At 40.6% G+C, this 15,597-nt stretch overlaps 1 protein-coding gene across 1 annotated transcript in view; it reads left to right on the top strand.

Moving 5' to 3' along the window:
* Positions 1-15,597, top strand: part of PLCG1 (phospholipase C gamma 1) — a 415,222-nt gene that overhangs the window by 68,465 nt on the left and 331,160 nt on the right. Inside the window, exon 3 of the mRNA XM_044089015.1 lies at positions 310-428. Coding sequence (XP_043944950.1) covers positions 310-428 — 119 coding nt within the window. The remainder of the gene's footprint in view (positions 1-309; positions 429-15,597) is intronic.

Here is a 15,597-nt window from a genome sequence, read left to right as displayed (position 1 = left end):
AAAATTGTTATCCTCAATACAGGGAAGACAAGTGCCCTGTGTGCAACAGTATTTTTTGCTGTGCTGCTGACTAGATCTAGTACTTTACCGACAGTAAGGAGTCTGACACTGAACACTGTTCACAGCCTGTAAGAGTAACTTCTTTTGATTCAGGCTATGTCTTCCTGTTTCTTGGCTCAGACGTGACGTAAGAGGGGAATATTAGCTTTGTATAGAGTCATTTAAGTAAATGCATTGCTTCTGTCTTCACAACTCATGTCAGATATTATTTTACTGTCCTTAATCTCTGTCTTTTTTTCTTCTCTGCAGTTTCTGACATTCCTGTTTTCCAAAGAAAACTCCATCTGGGACCCCAACAGTGAACAGGATATTTCAGATACCATGAACAACCCTCTGTCTCATTATTGGATCTCCTCTTCTCACAATACGTAAGGCAAATCCCATCGGTTTGTCCTGCTTTTACTCTACATGTGGTGTGGCGTAGTCTTGATTACAGCATATATTTCTTTTATTATGATCTGATCGTACAAGAAAGAAGAGAGGGGATAATATACAGTATTACATTTTCTGACAATGTAGGAAAATGCTTAGTTTTTGTCACATTTTAGAGTCAATTTAAGGAAAACTTGTAGTTGGAGTGTGTGTGTGCGTGTGTGTGTGTGTGTGTGTGTGTGTGTGTGTGTGTGTGTGTGTGTGTGTCATGTTTGCGTTTGTCTCTCTATCTTCCCAGCATAACAGCAGCATATTATTGTAGTATTGTAGATAAATGTTTCTGGTCAAATTGCAAATTAAAGTTATACTGAAGCAGAGACAAATTGCTTTAAAAAAAAGCACATTTAAAAACATGGTCTTAAGTCTCCTTTAGAACTTTAGCAATGTAGTCTTAGGCAGTTATACACACACACACATACATATAGCTAGCCAATTGAATACATTTATAAATATTTGGTAACTGAGTAGGTGTTGAACAAAAATGTCATGTCGTCAAGCACAGCTTAGGAGGACAGCTTTAGTAGTATAAAACATCATGGAAGGATGAATTGAAAATAATGAGCTGATTGTATTTTGACTAGTCAAATTGTCAGGTACATTTATATAAGTCATGACCACACAGCCAGACTTCTAATAGCAAGGAAATCATAAGGAAAGCCTTATAACTTGTAACTGCTACTCTGTTGCATATGCCAAATAAGCATACTGCTATAAAGTTTTACAGCAGTAACCAGAAAACATTAAACATAAATTCCAAGCTCATGTGTAGGAACAAATTCAGTATTCCTAAGTTGTAGATAAAAAGATGTAATCCCATGGAATCATTTAAAGGAGAACCACACCCACAGACTCAAAAAACATTTTATTTCATCATGGTTTGGTGTTTCCTACTTTGTATCATCACTCTGGGACTATTTACAGGTTTTTAAGTATTTTTATAAGTATTGTCTGAGTCTGACCAGATGGGGTCTGGCATCTTGAATTAATTCTTATTGTTTACTCTGCCAATAGGTATCCAACAATGCAGTGCTTGTTTGTAAAAAAATTACATCACGCAGGACTCTTTCTTCCTAAAGCTCCTTTCACTGCATTGATTTTGCATGCATACACTGCTGTCTTTCAGTCAGTTTTAGGTAACATTTCATGCCGTTCTGTGACTACTTAAAACACAAACAGTACAAATGTCACAGAACAGACTTTCAAGGTGCCTTTTACTGCTGCTTCCTTTTAGAATGGCTAAATTGCAGTCTTTTGTGAAGCCTGAATTGTACTACTTTGACTCATCTCCTATCCCCCTTCATACCTAACTTCCTTAGCTGTCAAAGTACTAAGGGTAATTTGAGCTGTCACCTGCTGTGAATGACAGCTCACAGCAGGAAACTTAACTCATGTACTGTTTCCTTGTTCTAGCCTTTACTTTCTGTATGGGTAAAGGAAGGACCAGGGAGCTGTGACATCACAGCATGGGCGTTTTTTTAGGATGGTCGTGGTGATGTCAGTTTGGAGAAGGAATCGGCCAGAAAACTACCTTTATTCATTGGCCTTGATGACATCAGTGAAATGGAGACTGCAGCAAGCTTTTCCAGGGCGGGATAAAAGTTTTTTGAAAGTGAAACTACCAAAGTACAGTAAGGTACAGTTCTAGTGGAGAGAAATCGTCGATTTAAAATATTTTAAACGCTGTATTGTTTATTCATAGCAGGGACAGTAAATGGGGAGACAAAGGACAGAGAGGTTAAGCATTTGTAATAGAATCCCATTGTTGTCCTTTAATTGCCTGTAGGTAAACGCTGCGAGGCAATGATTCCTGCAGTTTATTGAAAATATTTAAAGCTAGTGGGCAAGAGGTGAAGACTAAGCATGAATGTGTGATTGATCTGTCAATTACAAAAGGGGTTAGAAGTTGCTGGAACTGGAATTTGAAGACCTTTGCTGAGATGACATATTTGTGAGTATGGAGAGTGTTCCTAAAAAACAGAAGCTCCTTCTTTGTGAGTTAAAATGGTTAAAAGAATTGGTACTGGTGGGAGTTTTCAAAGGCTCTACAACAAGGGGTAAGAAAATGAAAATGCTGAATGAAGCTTGGTCAGCAGAATCTCTGCATAAGCTGAAGTCTCCACGTTGGGTTGAAAATCTGTCTCTTTTCACAGCACACAAAGGAGTGACCCATGGAAGGCAATGATGACCACAACCCTAAGCGGGGGAGGGTGGGTAATATTCCATGCATGTCTGTATAAGTAATGTTTTTTTTTGAAACAAGAAACATCTTTATTAAATTATCATGTATGACATAGGCAGTCTTACATTTATATAATTGAAAACAAACCATACTTACACAATTTCAGTTGCAAACATTATACGTTACAAACCACGTTGACACAATTGTAGTTGCAGACAATTATACATTACTTATAATCTGTCCAGTCATTGTCAGGCAAACATTATTTAGCTCTTTCAAATCCTGCCTTCTTATAAACCTCATTCCTCCTCTGCATGTATTTTTCCCTCAATTCCCATTAGTTTCCTATGTAATTTTCTCCAACCATTTTCTAAAGATTCCAGTTGTTTTATCTTTGTAAATGTATTTGTTCCTTCTAGTAAAATTGGTTTACACTCTGATATCCATTTTCTAGTAATTGCTTTTTTGGCAGCCACCATAATTAGACTCAGCAAGACCTTTCTATGTCTAAGCAATTGATTCTGAATCATAGCTAAAAAAAAATAATTTCCTTAGTTACACCAATTTGCTCATCCGGTATCTCTGACAGAGTAGTCTGCAGGGAATCTTTAAAGTCTGCCAAGTCATTACTCTCCCAGAAAATATGTTCCCAGTTACCTCTTTCTTCTCCATCATACCTCCAACATTTGTTGTGTACCTGAAGAAAAAATAATTGGAGTCTACTTGGGGTATAAAAATACCCATGTAAACACTTCCAAGCAAAGATCCTAAATCTTCTAGACTTGCATATTTGGAAGCTGTACATACATATATCCTCCCATTGATTCTTTGTGAGTTGCTTATCCAGTCTCTCTTCCAAATCCTTTGTAACCTCCTCTGACTGATTCTTATAGTTATCATGCAGTGTTTTGTATGCTGTACTAATTATTCCTTTTTTAACATCAGCTTCTATTCTAGATTCTACTAAAACCTCTACCAGTGCTGTTTCATTTAGGACACCCCTATTTTTTTCTCTTTGCCTATAGTCTAATAGTCTTTGATAGGAAAGGCAGTCTCTAGCCTGCAGTCCAAATAAATTCTTGGTGTATTCCCATTCTGTTACCTTTTTCTCTCTGGTTATTTGCTCCCAATACCTTGGTTCCTTTGCGAGTTTTCTCCAATAAGCTTCACCCCCCCCTTTTACCTATTGTCTGTATACCTAATTGCAGTCATACCTATCAGAATCTCCTTTCTCTATTCCTGTGTTGGCTTAGTTCTTAGAATATTTACTGCTACTTTACGAATATAATATTCTCTATGATTATTGTTATTCTCCTTAAAGCCCTGCAACCAAAATCCCAGTCTCTCCTTGTTACTTGACCTTCCACCAGTCTCACCATGTAATTTTAATTTCATTATTTTTATTGAAAGTTGTGCTTTTATTGGTGCCATCCATCTTCTGCTGTGTTTCTGGGCCTGGTTTTATTCATTCAGTTAATATAGTTTACTACTCTTTCCTTTTTGTATTTAGCTGTGAGACCATTGACATTTAAAGACATTACAGAAATCATCATTGTATTAAGAAGTTATTATTCCCACCTTTTATGTAGAACAACTTTTTTGTTAGATGTCTAGTTACAGCTTTTGTGTTACATGCATATGCTGTTTGGCAGGTTAATTTTTAATACAGTTGCTTCTTGTCCTCTTTATTTGAGCATATCTCACATCTTCCAGAATGTTTTGTTTTATTGAAAACCTTCAAACAAAAAAAACACATCCACAACACACCCTAAAACCATAACACACAAATTTATGTGCATTTTCAAATATTGAAGTTTTTCCCTCCTAGTAGGAACAAACGTTCCAAACTGATAGCCGTACAGACTTGAGATAACCTAAAAGAAAGGTTATCCATGCTAAGATGCATGGTGCAGCCTGTGCTTCTACTAAGTGCTGTCTGGCCTTGTCTTATCTTTATAGCTCTTTCAGCTGGGAAAACACTTGAGTGCTTTCAGAAAAGATTTTCTCCAAGCCATTTCTCTTTATCAGATTGTCTCCTAGAGATGTGAGATTCAGACACAAAATTGCCAAGCATTCATTTATTTACTAGAAAAAAGCCGTAGAATATTTAATATTCTTTTTCATTTACTTGCTTTCTCTTAAAACGTGTTACTAGTTTAAGTTAAGGGCTTTAACCCAGCCATTCCCCTATGCAAGAGTGCTCTTTTAACCAGATTTTTCTTCCTCTTTTTTTTTTTACATTGCAGTGCCTACATCTCTTAAAACTGAACAGAGAGAAAAAGAGAGATAAAAAAGAGCATCTATTTACATTAGTATCCCCATTACACTTAAAAATAACTGAGAACATTTTACTTTGTAGCTGGCAAAGAAAATCATGCACTATTAAAATAGTACCATTAAGAAAAAAATGTTTTACTTATACTTAACTTTCTCCCTCCTATTCCCCACTCCTGAGTATTTTCCCAAACATTAATGAAATTAAGTAGGGTATATGCTTATGAGTATGGGTATGAGTCTCTTATAAGTTTAAAGTCCAGGAATGTCCCACGTTTCCAGGTTTTCTTGTTCTATCATGTTTCACAAATGTAATTATTGTTTTGTAATCCCACATTTGCCAATTTCCAAGTTACCGGTTTTATTCCTGTTCATCTCCATTTCCCAAATCCTGTCTCTGCATCAATTCTTCTAGTTGAGTCTTGTGTTTTTTTCCTTCTCTCAAGCATTTTCCATTGAAACTTTGGAAAGGTTTCACTGACAGTCTCTCTGTGGTCTTTATTACCAAAAGAACAAGAAGCAGAATCTCCTCCTGTTTCACAACTCACTTTTTGTTGGACAAACTTGCATTTCTTCCTTAGCATGTACTTCATCAAAAAATTATTTTGTCCCTCCATGGAAAATGTTTTAAAGATAGCTTGGTACAGCAGTTTGAATCTCATTCCTGCTTCTCGACATTCCGTGAATAATGCAATAAATTTACTTCTCCTCTTCTGCCTGGTGTACAACGAGTAGTCATTCTCCACAACTATACTGCTGCCTACCACTTTTAATACTTTGTCCTTCTGCCAGTTTTGTCAGAATCAACTCCTTCTGCTAGTAAGATTGCATCTTTACTATTAAAGGTCCAGGTTGCTTTCTCATAGCTAGGTTTGGAGCATACACACAATGTGCCCTTTCAATTAACAGTTCCTGTTGTGGAATACCAGTCCAGTTGTTTATTTGTGCTTTCATAAAATTAATACAGTCTGTTCTTTCCAGCTTCTCTGGTACAGCAGAAAATCTCAGGTTTTCCCAACATATTATTTTTCTGAAACATCTTTTTTTGCGCAGTCTTAAACTCCTTACCTGAATACCTGTTTAAAGGTTCTTCAAATTTTTTCCAGTCTTTTATTGTTTGAGTTGATGAACACGTCACTGTTTTGTTTATTTTAATCAGGTCTGTGTGCAGTTGCCTTATACTTTCTCCTAGGTTACTGGAAGTCATGTCTGGAGCTTGCATTGCCTTTTGGTGAACAACTGCAGTACTTTTCCCAGTCTGGCATCCAAGCAGTGCACTTACTAGCCAGTTACTGAAATTTACCCAGAAATTTAGGTCTGCTGGCTTTCTCTGCTAAGTTTCTGATTTCATCCTGTGAGAGCTAGAATTAAGCTGTTACTCAGTATGCAGCCATTGAGGAAGTCCATGTGTAAATAATGTTGACTTAAAAGTATAGTAAAATAACTTATATTTATGTTTGGAAGCATGAAGATTCTATTTATAATACAAAAGCTGAGATTTTTGAAAATATTAAATTTGAAATGAAAATCATCCTTGACCAGTAATTCAGGAATTCATCATCAGTTGCTTCACTTGCATTTCTACTATTAGATGCACTGTACATTCTGTGGGTTAATTATTTGTTTAAATTTGTTTTCCATTGGGAAGGACTGATCCAGATTTTCTGGCCAGCCTGCTAAGATCAAACATAATACATTTTATTAAACTGCAGGTTAAACAGTTCAAAAACTGGTCACACAAACAAACATCAATGCAACAAACAATTGTTTAGACTGAAGTCTGTACTATGAACCTGTAAACCTATGAATAAATCTTAACAAATGTGAAAATATAATCTTAGGATTGAAGAATACATGTATGGTACTTACCTTAGAGTTTATGAATAGAGATGAAGTTAATATAAGTATGGTAAATATTCAAAATGTATATAATAGGAATCTATTTAATAAAGAGGAACAAGTTAAATGGTAGTAAGGTTATTAATTGAATTAAATATATTTTGGGAACAGTTAATTGAGTAAGGCTGCAGCTTAAAGGCATAAATGTCGGTAATTTGGGAGGTAAATAAACATGTATATTTTGTTTTGGATTTGAGATGTTTTTAAAATTCTGATCTGAATTCAGTGTATGATTGCAGTAGTGTAGCTGTGGGGATGGAAGGTTTAACTACTCTGGGTCTAAACATTAGGGGACATGATCATCCATCCAGTTCAGATTGCTCTTTAGTGCATACCTGCTTTTAAAAGCCGGTATTGCATTTATGGTCAAATCTGAACAGTGTATCTCTCCTTATGTGGCAACTATAGCAACTGCTTGCTTAATTTGTCACTAACAGTTTACTCCAGTTTAAAAGAAAAAAACATTTTTTTCTTTTCTTTTTTTACTAAAACCACAGTGCCTTATCACTCATTGCAGGATGTAAACTGTAGCAAGTGCTTGCTACATTTGAAATTAAAAAAGATAAAATCGTATAAGTGGGATCAGGGCAGGGAGCAGAAATGGGACCTGATTGGCTCCTACATTCACAAGCCCTTATCGCAGTTCTCCGTTTTATTTTTCTTTCACTCCTCAATAATGTTGTGATATACAAAGATGTTCTTCGTGTTTCACTGTTGCAGTCATCACATTTGGGTTATCCCTGCTGGGGTAGCCCTTGGGTGGCCTGAATACCAGAGACTTAGTATTTCTGCATTGGTTGCTGTCACTTAAAGACTGACGTCAGGTCATCAGAGGTGTAAAGGAAGGCAGCCGATGCCATTACATCAGTCTTTCTTGTCATGGAGCCCGAAACAGAAGCAGTTCACATGAGTGTCAGTCAGCCGCTACCTGAGTTTCGTTTCCAAATTGAAGTTGAAGTCTTCGAAAACTAAGTACCCCGGTGGGGATCTTTTTTTCTTGCACTAACTGATGTCAGAAAAAGTTAATAATTGTCTTGCCTGTGGAAAGCAGATACCACACCAGGACTTTCATTCCTACTGTGTCACTTGTCTAGGCCCAGATCACGACATCCCTCATTGTCGGTTCTGTGCTTTAACGCCAGAACTATTCATCGTCGGGCCCTTTTTGTAGCCAGATATTTCCATTTACAGTCCTCAAATTCTGATATGGCTTCCATAAGCCATCCTACAGCAGACCTTCCGAAAAAATATAAAGATAAAGACAGAGACAGGCTGCACAGGACTAAACTTTCCGACGACGCTTCCTCCAAGATGGTCGTCAATTCTCCGGAATTCAGTGAGGTGCTTTGGCAGCCCCTGATGCCCACTTCAGTTAATTCGCAGGCCTCTACCGAGAACCTTTTGGACTCTTGTATGCCGCAGAACTCTTCTTCGTCTAAGTATCTGGCAGTTGTCTCTACCTTGGATGGGTCTGGAACCGCTGTGTAGGTACCGGCTTCCAAGGAAGTCCTTCGCAACACCGAATCCAGACATAAAATGACGCTTTCTTTCATGGCTACCATTCTTTCTAAACCAACCGAGTTCCGTAGGCCCAGGGGTTGAACCCCCCCCTCCCAAGAAGCTGCCTTCCAGCCATTCCTTGGCGCCTGCTCCTTTGCCTCAGTCAGAAATGCTTAGAATGTCAGAGGACTTTATCATGCTGATTAGGGGAGGCCAAGCCACTTCCTCAAAAAGAGATCTGTCTCCAGAAGTTTTGTCTGAACAAGAGTCAGATGAATCTGATGCTTCTGACTATGAAGACATGGAGCCCCTCTCTACATATGAGGATTCTGATGCAGAGGAATCTATTCCTTCAGCATCTCCCCAGAGGATTTTTCTTTTGGAGAAACCCTGCATACTTTAAGGGAGCATTTCAAATGGGAGAGTCAAGACTACCCACAGTCTAAAAGAGACTCAGACAGTTCCTGGACCTTCCACAGCACAAGCCCTTAGCCATCCCCCCAGTCCTAGATGTGGTAGATGATGTCTTCCTTGAATCTTGCTTGACTCCAGATGCCCTCCTTCCTGCTCCCAGAAAACCAGACCGGTACTAAGTGTCCCTGCCTCTCACAAATATCTCTTTAAAAACCCAACAGCAGACCCTGAGGTCATTACTCAAGGCCCAAAAGGGGTTAAATCTGCTTCAACTAAGAATCCCACCCCCTCAGACAGGGATTCCAGAGCACTGGACAGATGGGGTAAAAAAGTATACACCTCAGCTACTCTTGCTATCAGGGCCCTCAATTGTCAGTTCCATATGCTTAAATATAGGCAACATACCCTGGAACTCCTTAAACAAAAAATTACCTCCTTTCCTGTTTGGGCAGAAAATAAAGATTTACAGGAATTAATGCACTCTGCTGGTCAAGTAACACACTTTGCACTGCGGTTTTGATACCCTAGAAGCTTCTTGCAGGGCAGCAGTTACTGGATCTGTCATTAGAAAACATGCATGGCTTAAGGAACAACCCTTGCCAGACCATGTCAAATCAAAATTCTTGGATGCACCCTTGCACAAAGATAACTTATTTGGTACTAAAGCAGAAGAGGTGTTAAAAAAGATGGAAGAAAAAGCAAAATCTATGCAGACTGTTAAAGATTTCTTACAGGTACACTCCCCTAGGTTCAGCAGGCATTTTCCTTCCCAGCACTGGTCCTTTCCTGCACCTAGTAAACAGGGCCAGCCTAGACTCCATGGCAACAGACCTCCAAGACAGCAGTCCCATGGATTGCAGAGATCTAAGCAGTGGATTGCCTCCATTTGAAAACCAGGGAGTTCTAAGCTACCCCCTTATGGCAAAAACTCACAATGACTCACCCCCTCCCTACATCGCTTCTGCCCACCATCACATACCCTTAGGAGGAAGACTGTCCTTTCACTCAAGCACCTGAGCCACCATTACCAAGGACCAATGGGTTCTGAACATTGTGTTACAGGGGTACAAATTCTCTTTCCACACCCTTCCAACCACCGGAGGGTTCCCAGATCTACCACCAAATCAGTGGGCAGAGGCTCAAAAGCAAATCCATACCCTGCTCTCCTTGGGAGCAGTAGGACATGTTCCTGTAGAGCAGATAGGCCAAGGCTTCTACTCCAGACTTTTTCTGGTACTTAAAAAAGAGGGCACCTGGTGCCCCATCCTCGATCTGTCCATTCTAAACACCTTCCTGGTGATCCCAAAATTAAAAATGCTCACCCTTCAGCAGCTACTACCCATGCTTTCCAAGGACGCTTGGCTAGTCATCCTGGACCTAAAAGAGGCCTACCTCCACATTCCCATCAGGGAGTCCTGCAGAAAATATCTTTGCTTCAGGACAGGATCTCAGCACTTTCCTTTCTCTGCACTTCCCTTTGGCTTATCTACTGCTCCCAGAGTTTTCACAAAATGCTTGGCTCCGGCCATTGCTTTTTGCAGACAAAGAAATATTCAAATTTATCCCTACTTAGATGACTGCCTTATTCAGGCAGACAGCCAGGAAAAGCTGTTCAAAGACCTGGCCTTTGTAAGTTACCTACTAACCTCCTTAGGGTGCACTATCGATGAAAAGAAATCCAAACAGGTACCCACCAAGAGGATAATCTTCCTGGGAGCAAGTCTGGACACAGCATCCCAGATGGATTGCCTAACACCAGAGAAACAAAGTTTCCTATCAGCTTACTTCTTTCAACTGGCCACCAGGCCCCAGCTTTCTGCAAGGGAAATCTTGCAAGCCCTAGGGTTAATGGCATCTTGCATACTCCTTATTCCATATACCAGACTGCATATTAGGAAACTTCAATGGTACCTAAGAGCCTTTGGTGTCAACACTCTCAAGCTCTGGAAACTCTTTTACCTAATATTCCTGGCCTGAGAGAGGAATTTCTTTGGTGGGCAACAGCCTGCTCCCACAACAAGGGACTGCCCTTCTCCCCACACCCCACTGCCCAGACCCTCACCGCAGATGCACCAGACTACGCTTGGGGAGCACACCTGAACAGCAGGTGCATACAGGGCCAGTGGAACCCCCAGAACACCCCCTGCACATCAATCTAAAAAAGATGATGGCTGTGCAACAGGCCTTGATAGCTTTCAAACCCCTTCTCTCTCCAGGGGTTCTCCTGATCAAAACAGACAACACCACAGTGATACATCAACAAGCAGGGAGGGACTCACTCCTACCTGCTGTGCAGGCTGGCCATGACCCTTTGGTTCACATCCTCTTCCATGCATCTACACCTGTGAGGTTCTCTCAACTCCCTGGCAGACCAATTAAGCAGAAAACTGTTGGACCTGCACGAGTGGCAGCTCAACAGAAACACCTTCTTACTAATAACTCAGAAATGGAGAACCCCGGAGGTCAACCTCTTTGCCTCCTACACCAACCATCAGCTCAACAAATTCTGCACCAGGGAGCATCACTGCATGGCATGGAAAGTAGATACTCTGTCCTTCACTTGGGTAAACCTCTTGGTCTATGCCTTTCCTCCCCTACCTCTCATTCCCAAGGTACTGATCAAAATAAGGGAGGAAAAACCAAGGACCATTCTCATAGCTCCAGACTGGTCCAGACAGCACTGGTACCCCATTTCTCCGCAGCCTGTCTCCACTGCCCCCATGGAATCTTCCTCAGGTTCCCAACCTCTTAACGCAGAGGGCAGGGGAATTCATACACCCCCAATTGCAGACACTCAGTTTGGCAGCTTGGCTTATGACCTGACCCCTGACCAATCTGTCTTCCTCAGTAAACAGGTTCTGGATGTTAAACAAGAGGCCAGATGCCCTAGCACCAGAAAGTCTTATGAAAATAAATGGAAAAGGTTCTGTACCTGGATCCAGGCTAAGGGAGCCAATATGGCACAGCCATCCATCCCTTTCATCTACTTAGCTGACGTACTACACAGTGGTCTCTTTCTCCTCTATAAAAATTCATGTCTCTGCTATTTCCACACATTTTCCCACTGAGCAGCCTTTTTTTCACACCCTCTGATCAAGCAGTTCCTCAGAGGGGCTAACAACTTGAGGCCCCCCAGAAGGGCACCAACACCAGCTTGGACCTTAACTTTGTCTTGGAAAAGCTCACCCTGCCTCCATTCAAACCAGCTTTTCTGCATAGCTAAAATTTCTCTCCTGGAAGACAGTCTTCTTCCTGACCATCACTTCAGCCAGAGGAGTCTCTGAGCTGCAAGCACTCATGGCAGTGGAACCCTTCATCGTCTTCCATGCAGAAAGGATGTCCCTCAGAACTAATCCATCCTTTATGCCCAAGGTGGTATCCAGTGTGGCTCTCAACCAATCCATCCATTTGCCCACCTTCTTTCCTAACCCTCAAAACAAGGGGGAAAGGATTCTGCACTCTCTAGATGTGCACAGACAGCCCAGATACTATATTGACAGGACTCAATCCTTCAGAAAATCTGATCAACTGCTGGTTAGCTTTGCTTCAGGGGCAGAGGGCAAAGCCATCTCCAAGCAAACCATTGCCGGATGGATAGCTCACTGCATCCATTTTTGCTACATGCAGCATGGCAAGCCTCCCCCAAGGGGGTTAGGACCCACTGCAACAGAGCAGCCTCCACCTCTGCACCATTCCTCAGAGGGGTGCCCACCAGGGACATCCTGGAGGCTGCCACCTGGACATCTGTTCACACCCTAAATCCAGGGCAGGTTTTGCCTTTGCAGTCTTGCAGGGCATGCTAGCCAGCCCCTAGCTTCCTTGACTGCCTCCACCCATTTCATCCGCTTTGGGAATCTACCCAAATGTGATGACTGCAAAAGTGAAACATGAAGAACATAGTACAGTTGTGTACACTTACCATAAATGTAGATGTTCGAGTGTCTTCACTGTTGCAGTCCTAGTTTCTCTCCCTCCATCCCCCTTTTTTTTCTTTTTATTACCTTTCTTCCTTGTTGTTCTCCTTCCTTAGAAGGGACATATTGGTATTTATTTTCCACTGGTGAGGTCCTGCCACCAGAGCCTCGCCTCCTATTTTGGGGGCTTCTGACTGGTTCGGGCAAGAAAAACTGATGTAATAGCGTTGGCTGCCTTCCTTTATACCCCTGACAACCTGACATCAGTCTTCAAGCAACAGCAACCAACACAGAAATAATAAGTCTCTGGTATTCAGGCCGGCCGAGGCCTACCCCAGTTGGGATAACCCAAATGTGATGACTGCAACAGTGAAGACACTCTAACATCTACATTTATGGTAAGTGTACACAACTGTACTTTTAGGAATATTATATGCACACCCTTTGTTTACCTTATCTCCTTCTGCTGTATTACTCTGATAATAATGTACTGTTTTTCACAAACAGCTTAGTACCTAACCTCCCGAAATACCTGCAGGCAAATTTCCTAGCCCTAATCCATTAGATCTAAAAATCTTCCTTTCAACTCCAACAAAATCAACTGCATGATTTTTTGGCACCAAACAGAAATAAAAAAACACACACAAAAAACAATATGTATATCTGCAACCACAGCACCTTCATAGAAAACAGTGGCTGTTTAAAATAGCTTGGCATTTGGCTTGACCCCTTACTTAACGTCTTCTTACACCTTGACTGTACAAGGAAAACAGTTAACTTTCTATTACATGTCAACTGCCATTGCCTGTGATCAAACAGATGGTGTCAGTCACTTTCATCCACAGACCACCTCAATATAGCCACTTCACATAATGTAAACACCACAGTTATCTGACTGCAATGGTCGGTCACAGTGGTGCAGTGGTTAGCATTGTCACCTCATAGCAATAGGTTCTCTGGTTTGATTCTCAGGTGGAGTGCCTTCTGTGCAGAGTGAGTGAGTTTTAAAGACATGCAGATAGGTGCATGCTTTTGTGCGTGTGCCTTCTGTGAAAGTTGGGTGCCAGGTTGCCAACTCTACATCGTAAAAACAATCTCCACTGCCAGTCATTCTGCAGACCGGTGATCTGCTGTGGTGACCCCTAATGGGAGAAGCCAAAAGACAGTTATCTGACTGCAGTCAACAAGACCCACTTTAGGTGAAATGGAACCCTAGGCAAAGGACTCCATTGGCCCCTGTTGATATTGTTCCCGTATTGCACACTGTTCCTCACTTGTGTTTTTCTTTATATCCCATTCCCACGCCATCCAGATTAATTACTGCTTTCTTGTTTTTTTCACAGTTTAACTTTTTTAATCTTTTAACACATCCTAACCAGACAAAACTCCATTGTAAAAAGAGTGGAAGTAGTAAATGAATTCAGCTAGGGGCCATGAGTCTGCTAGTCACCCAGAAGTCAATAGGGTTCTAGATGCTGTGACATGCATCTTAAGAGTTTTTTTAACGTTTTCATCCAAAGATCGCCTGAACACAAATCATAAGAAAAGGAATTTAGTCTTATTCTTTTCTTTCAAGGAAAATAAGTTGTTCCTAAAGTTTAATGTTCAAAGCCAACAACATAGTAGTCCCCTGTGGTGACAAATGTTTCCAAGGATATATGTGACGAGCACTGCAGTGGTGTGCTTTTTTTCTGAAGGCTATTAAGTCTGAAAATCAAATATCTGCACTTCTCACTGATTTGCTAGAAAGCTATAAATTTTCCAAGAAACACCCCCAAAATAGGAGACTAAATTCGGGACATTTGAATGCTTCTATTCCCCATATGCACTAATATGTACACACACACACACACACACACACACACACACACACACACACACACACACACACACACACATTCTTGAAAAAAAATATTTTATACACTGATATTTATAATAATGGCTAAAAAATATTCTTTCAAAAGTAAATACACTTGCCTCCCTGCTTGTGTTTCAGTAGCAATTTGCTTTTAGTCTGAGCCTGCCACAGTTACATGAGGCAGCCTGAGCCAATAGAAAGATGTCCTCATTGTTTCATGCTGCAGCCTGGTGAGACACTTGAAAGCTGAGCAACATTTCTAGCATTCTCAACTCAACATTAATAGATGTAATAAGGCATAATTTGCTTATTCAGCATTCCAAAGCTGCAAGTTGATCATACTGATTGGCTGTTTTAAAGAACAGCCCAGCAAATGGAGTGAAACAGTTTTTTTTCCCCTAAATTTCCTCAGAACTTGGCACATGTGCGACAGAATGCAACATGAAGGTCAGAAAGGAAAATGGTTTTATTTTTTTAAATTATAATTAATGTCTGGCTTTCTAAGTTGAAATGTCAGTATTCTTTATTTTTTATTTTTATTTAACCAGGACCACAAACTGCCACTGGGTGAAGACATTCTACTCTCCCAATTTGAATACAACCCCCCAGTAGCATCAGTCAGCCTAAAAAATAAACCCTTACACATTCAAGCAATAAACACTAAAATTTGTAGATCTATTACCCAGTCTCAACTTTACTGAGGAGCTAAAAAATAAATAAATAAAAAGGAGCACCTCTGTAAAAGAGTGAAAAAAGAAGGCAAAATGGCTCCCTGTTCAATAAAAGTTTGATACTCTATTAGGATCCCAACCATTCAATCTCCTAGTCAGCCAGACCTAATCCTCCCAGCAGATAAACTAATTAGACAACCTTTCTCTTATGACGTCAGAAACCACAACAGCTCTGCCTCCATACTGCATCATCATCATCATCATCAACATTATCAGCCCCCTTTTTCCCATTTTCTGCTTGGATCAGGGTGCTATGTCAGCTATTACTGTCTCTCTCTCTATTCACATTAACTCTTCTGCCTTCTTTGACACTCATGCCTGACTGTCTTTCACACA

The sequence above is a fragment of the Protopterus annectens genome, chromosome 12.part0 (genome assembly GCF_019279795.1).
Source record: "Protopterus annectens isolate FY-2018-M chromosome 12.part0, PAN1.0, whole genome shotgun sequence".
In the NCBI taxonomy this organism is placed as follows: domain Eukaryota; kingdom Metazoa; phylum Chordata; order Ceratodontiformes; family Protopteridae; genus Protopterus; species Protopterus annectens.
The sequence above is the reverse complement of the archived record's forward strand: the minus strand, read 5'-3'. Positions and strand labels throughout refer to the sequence as shown.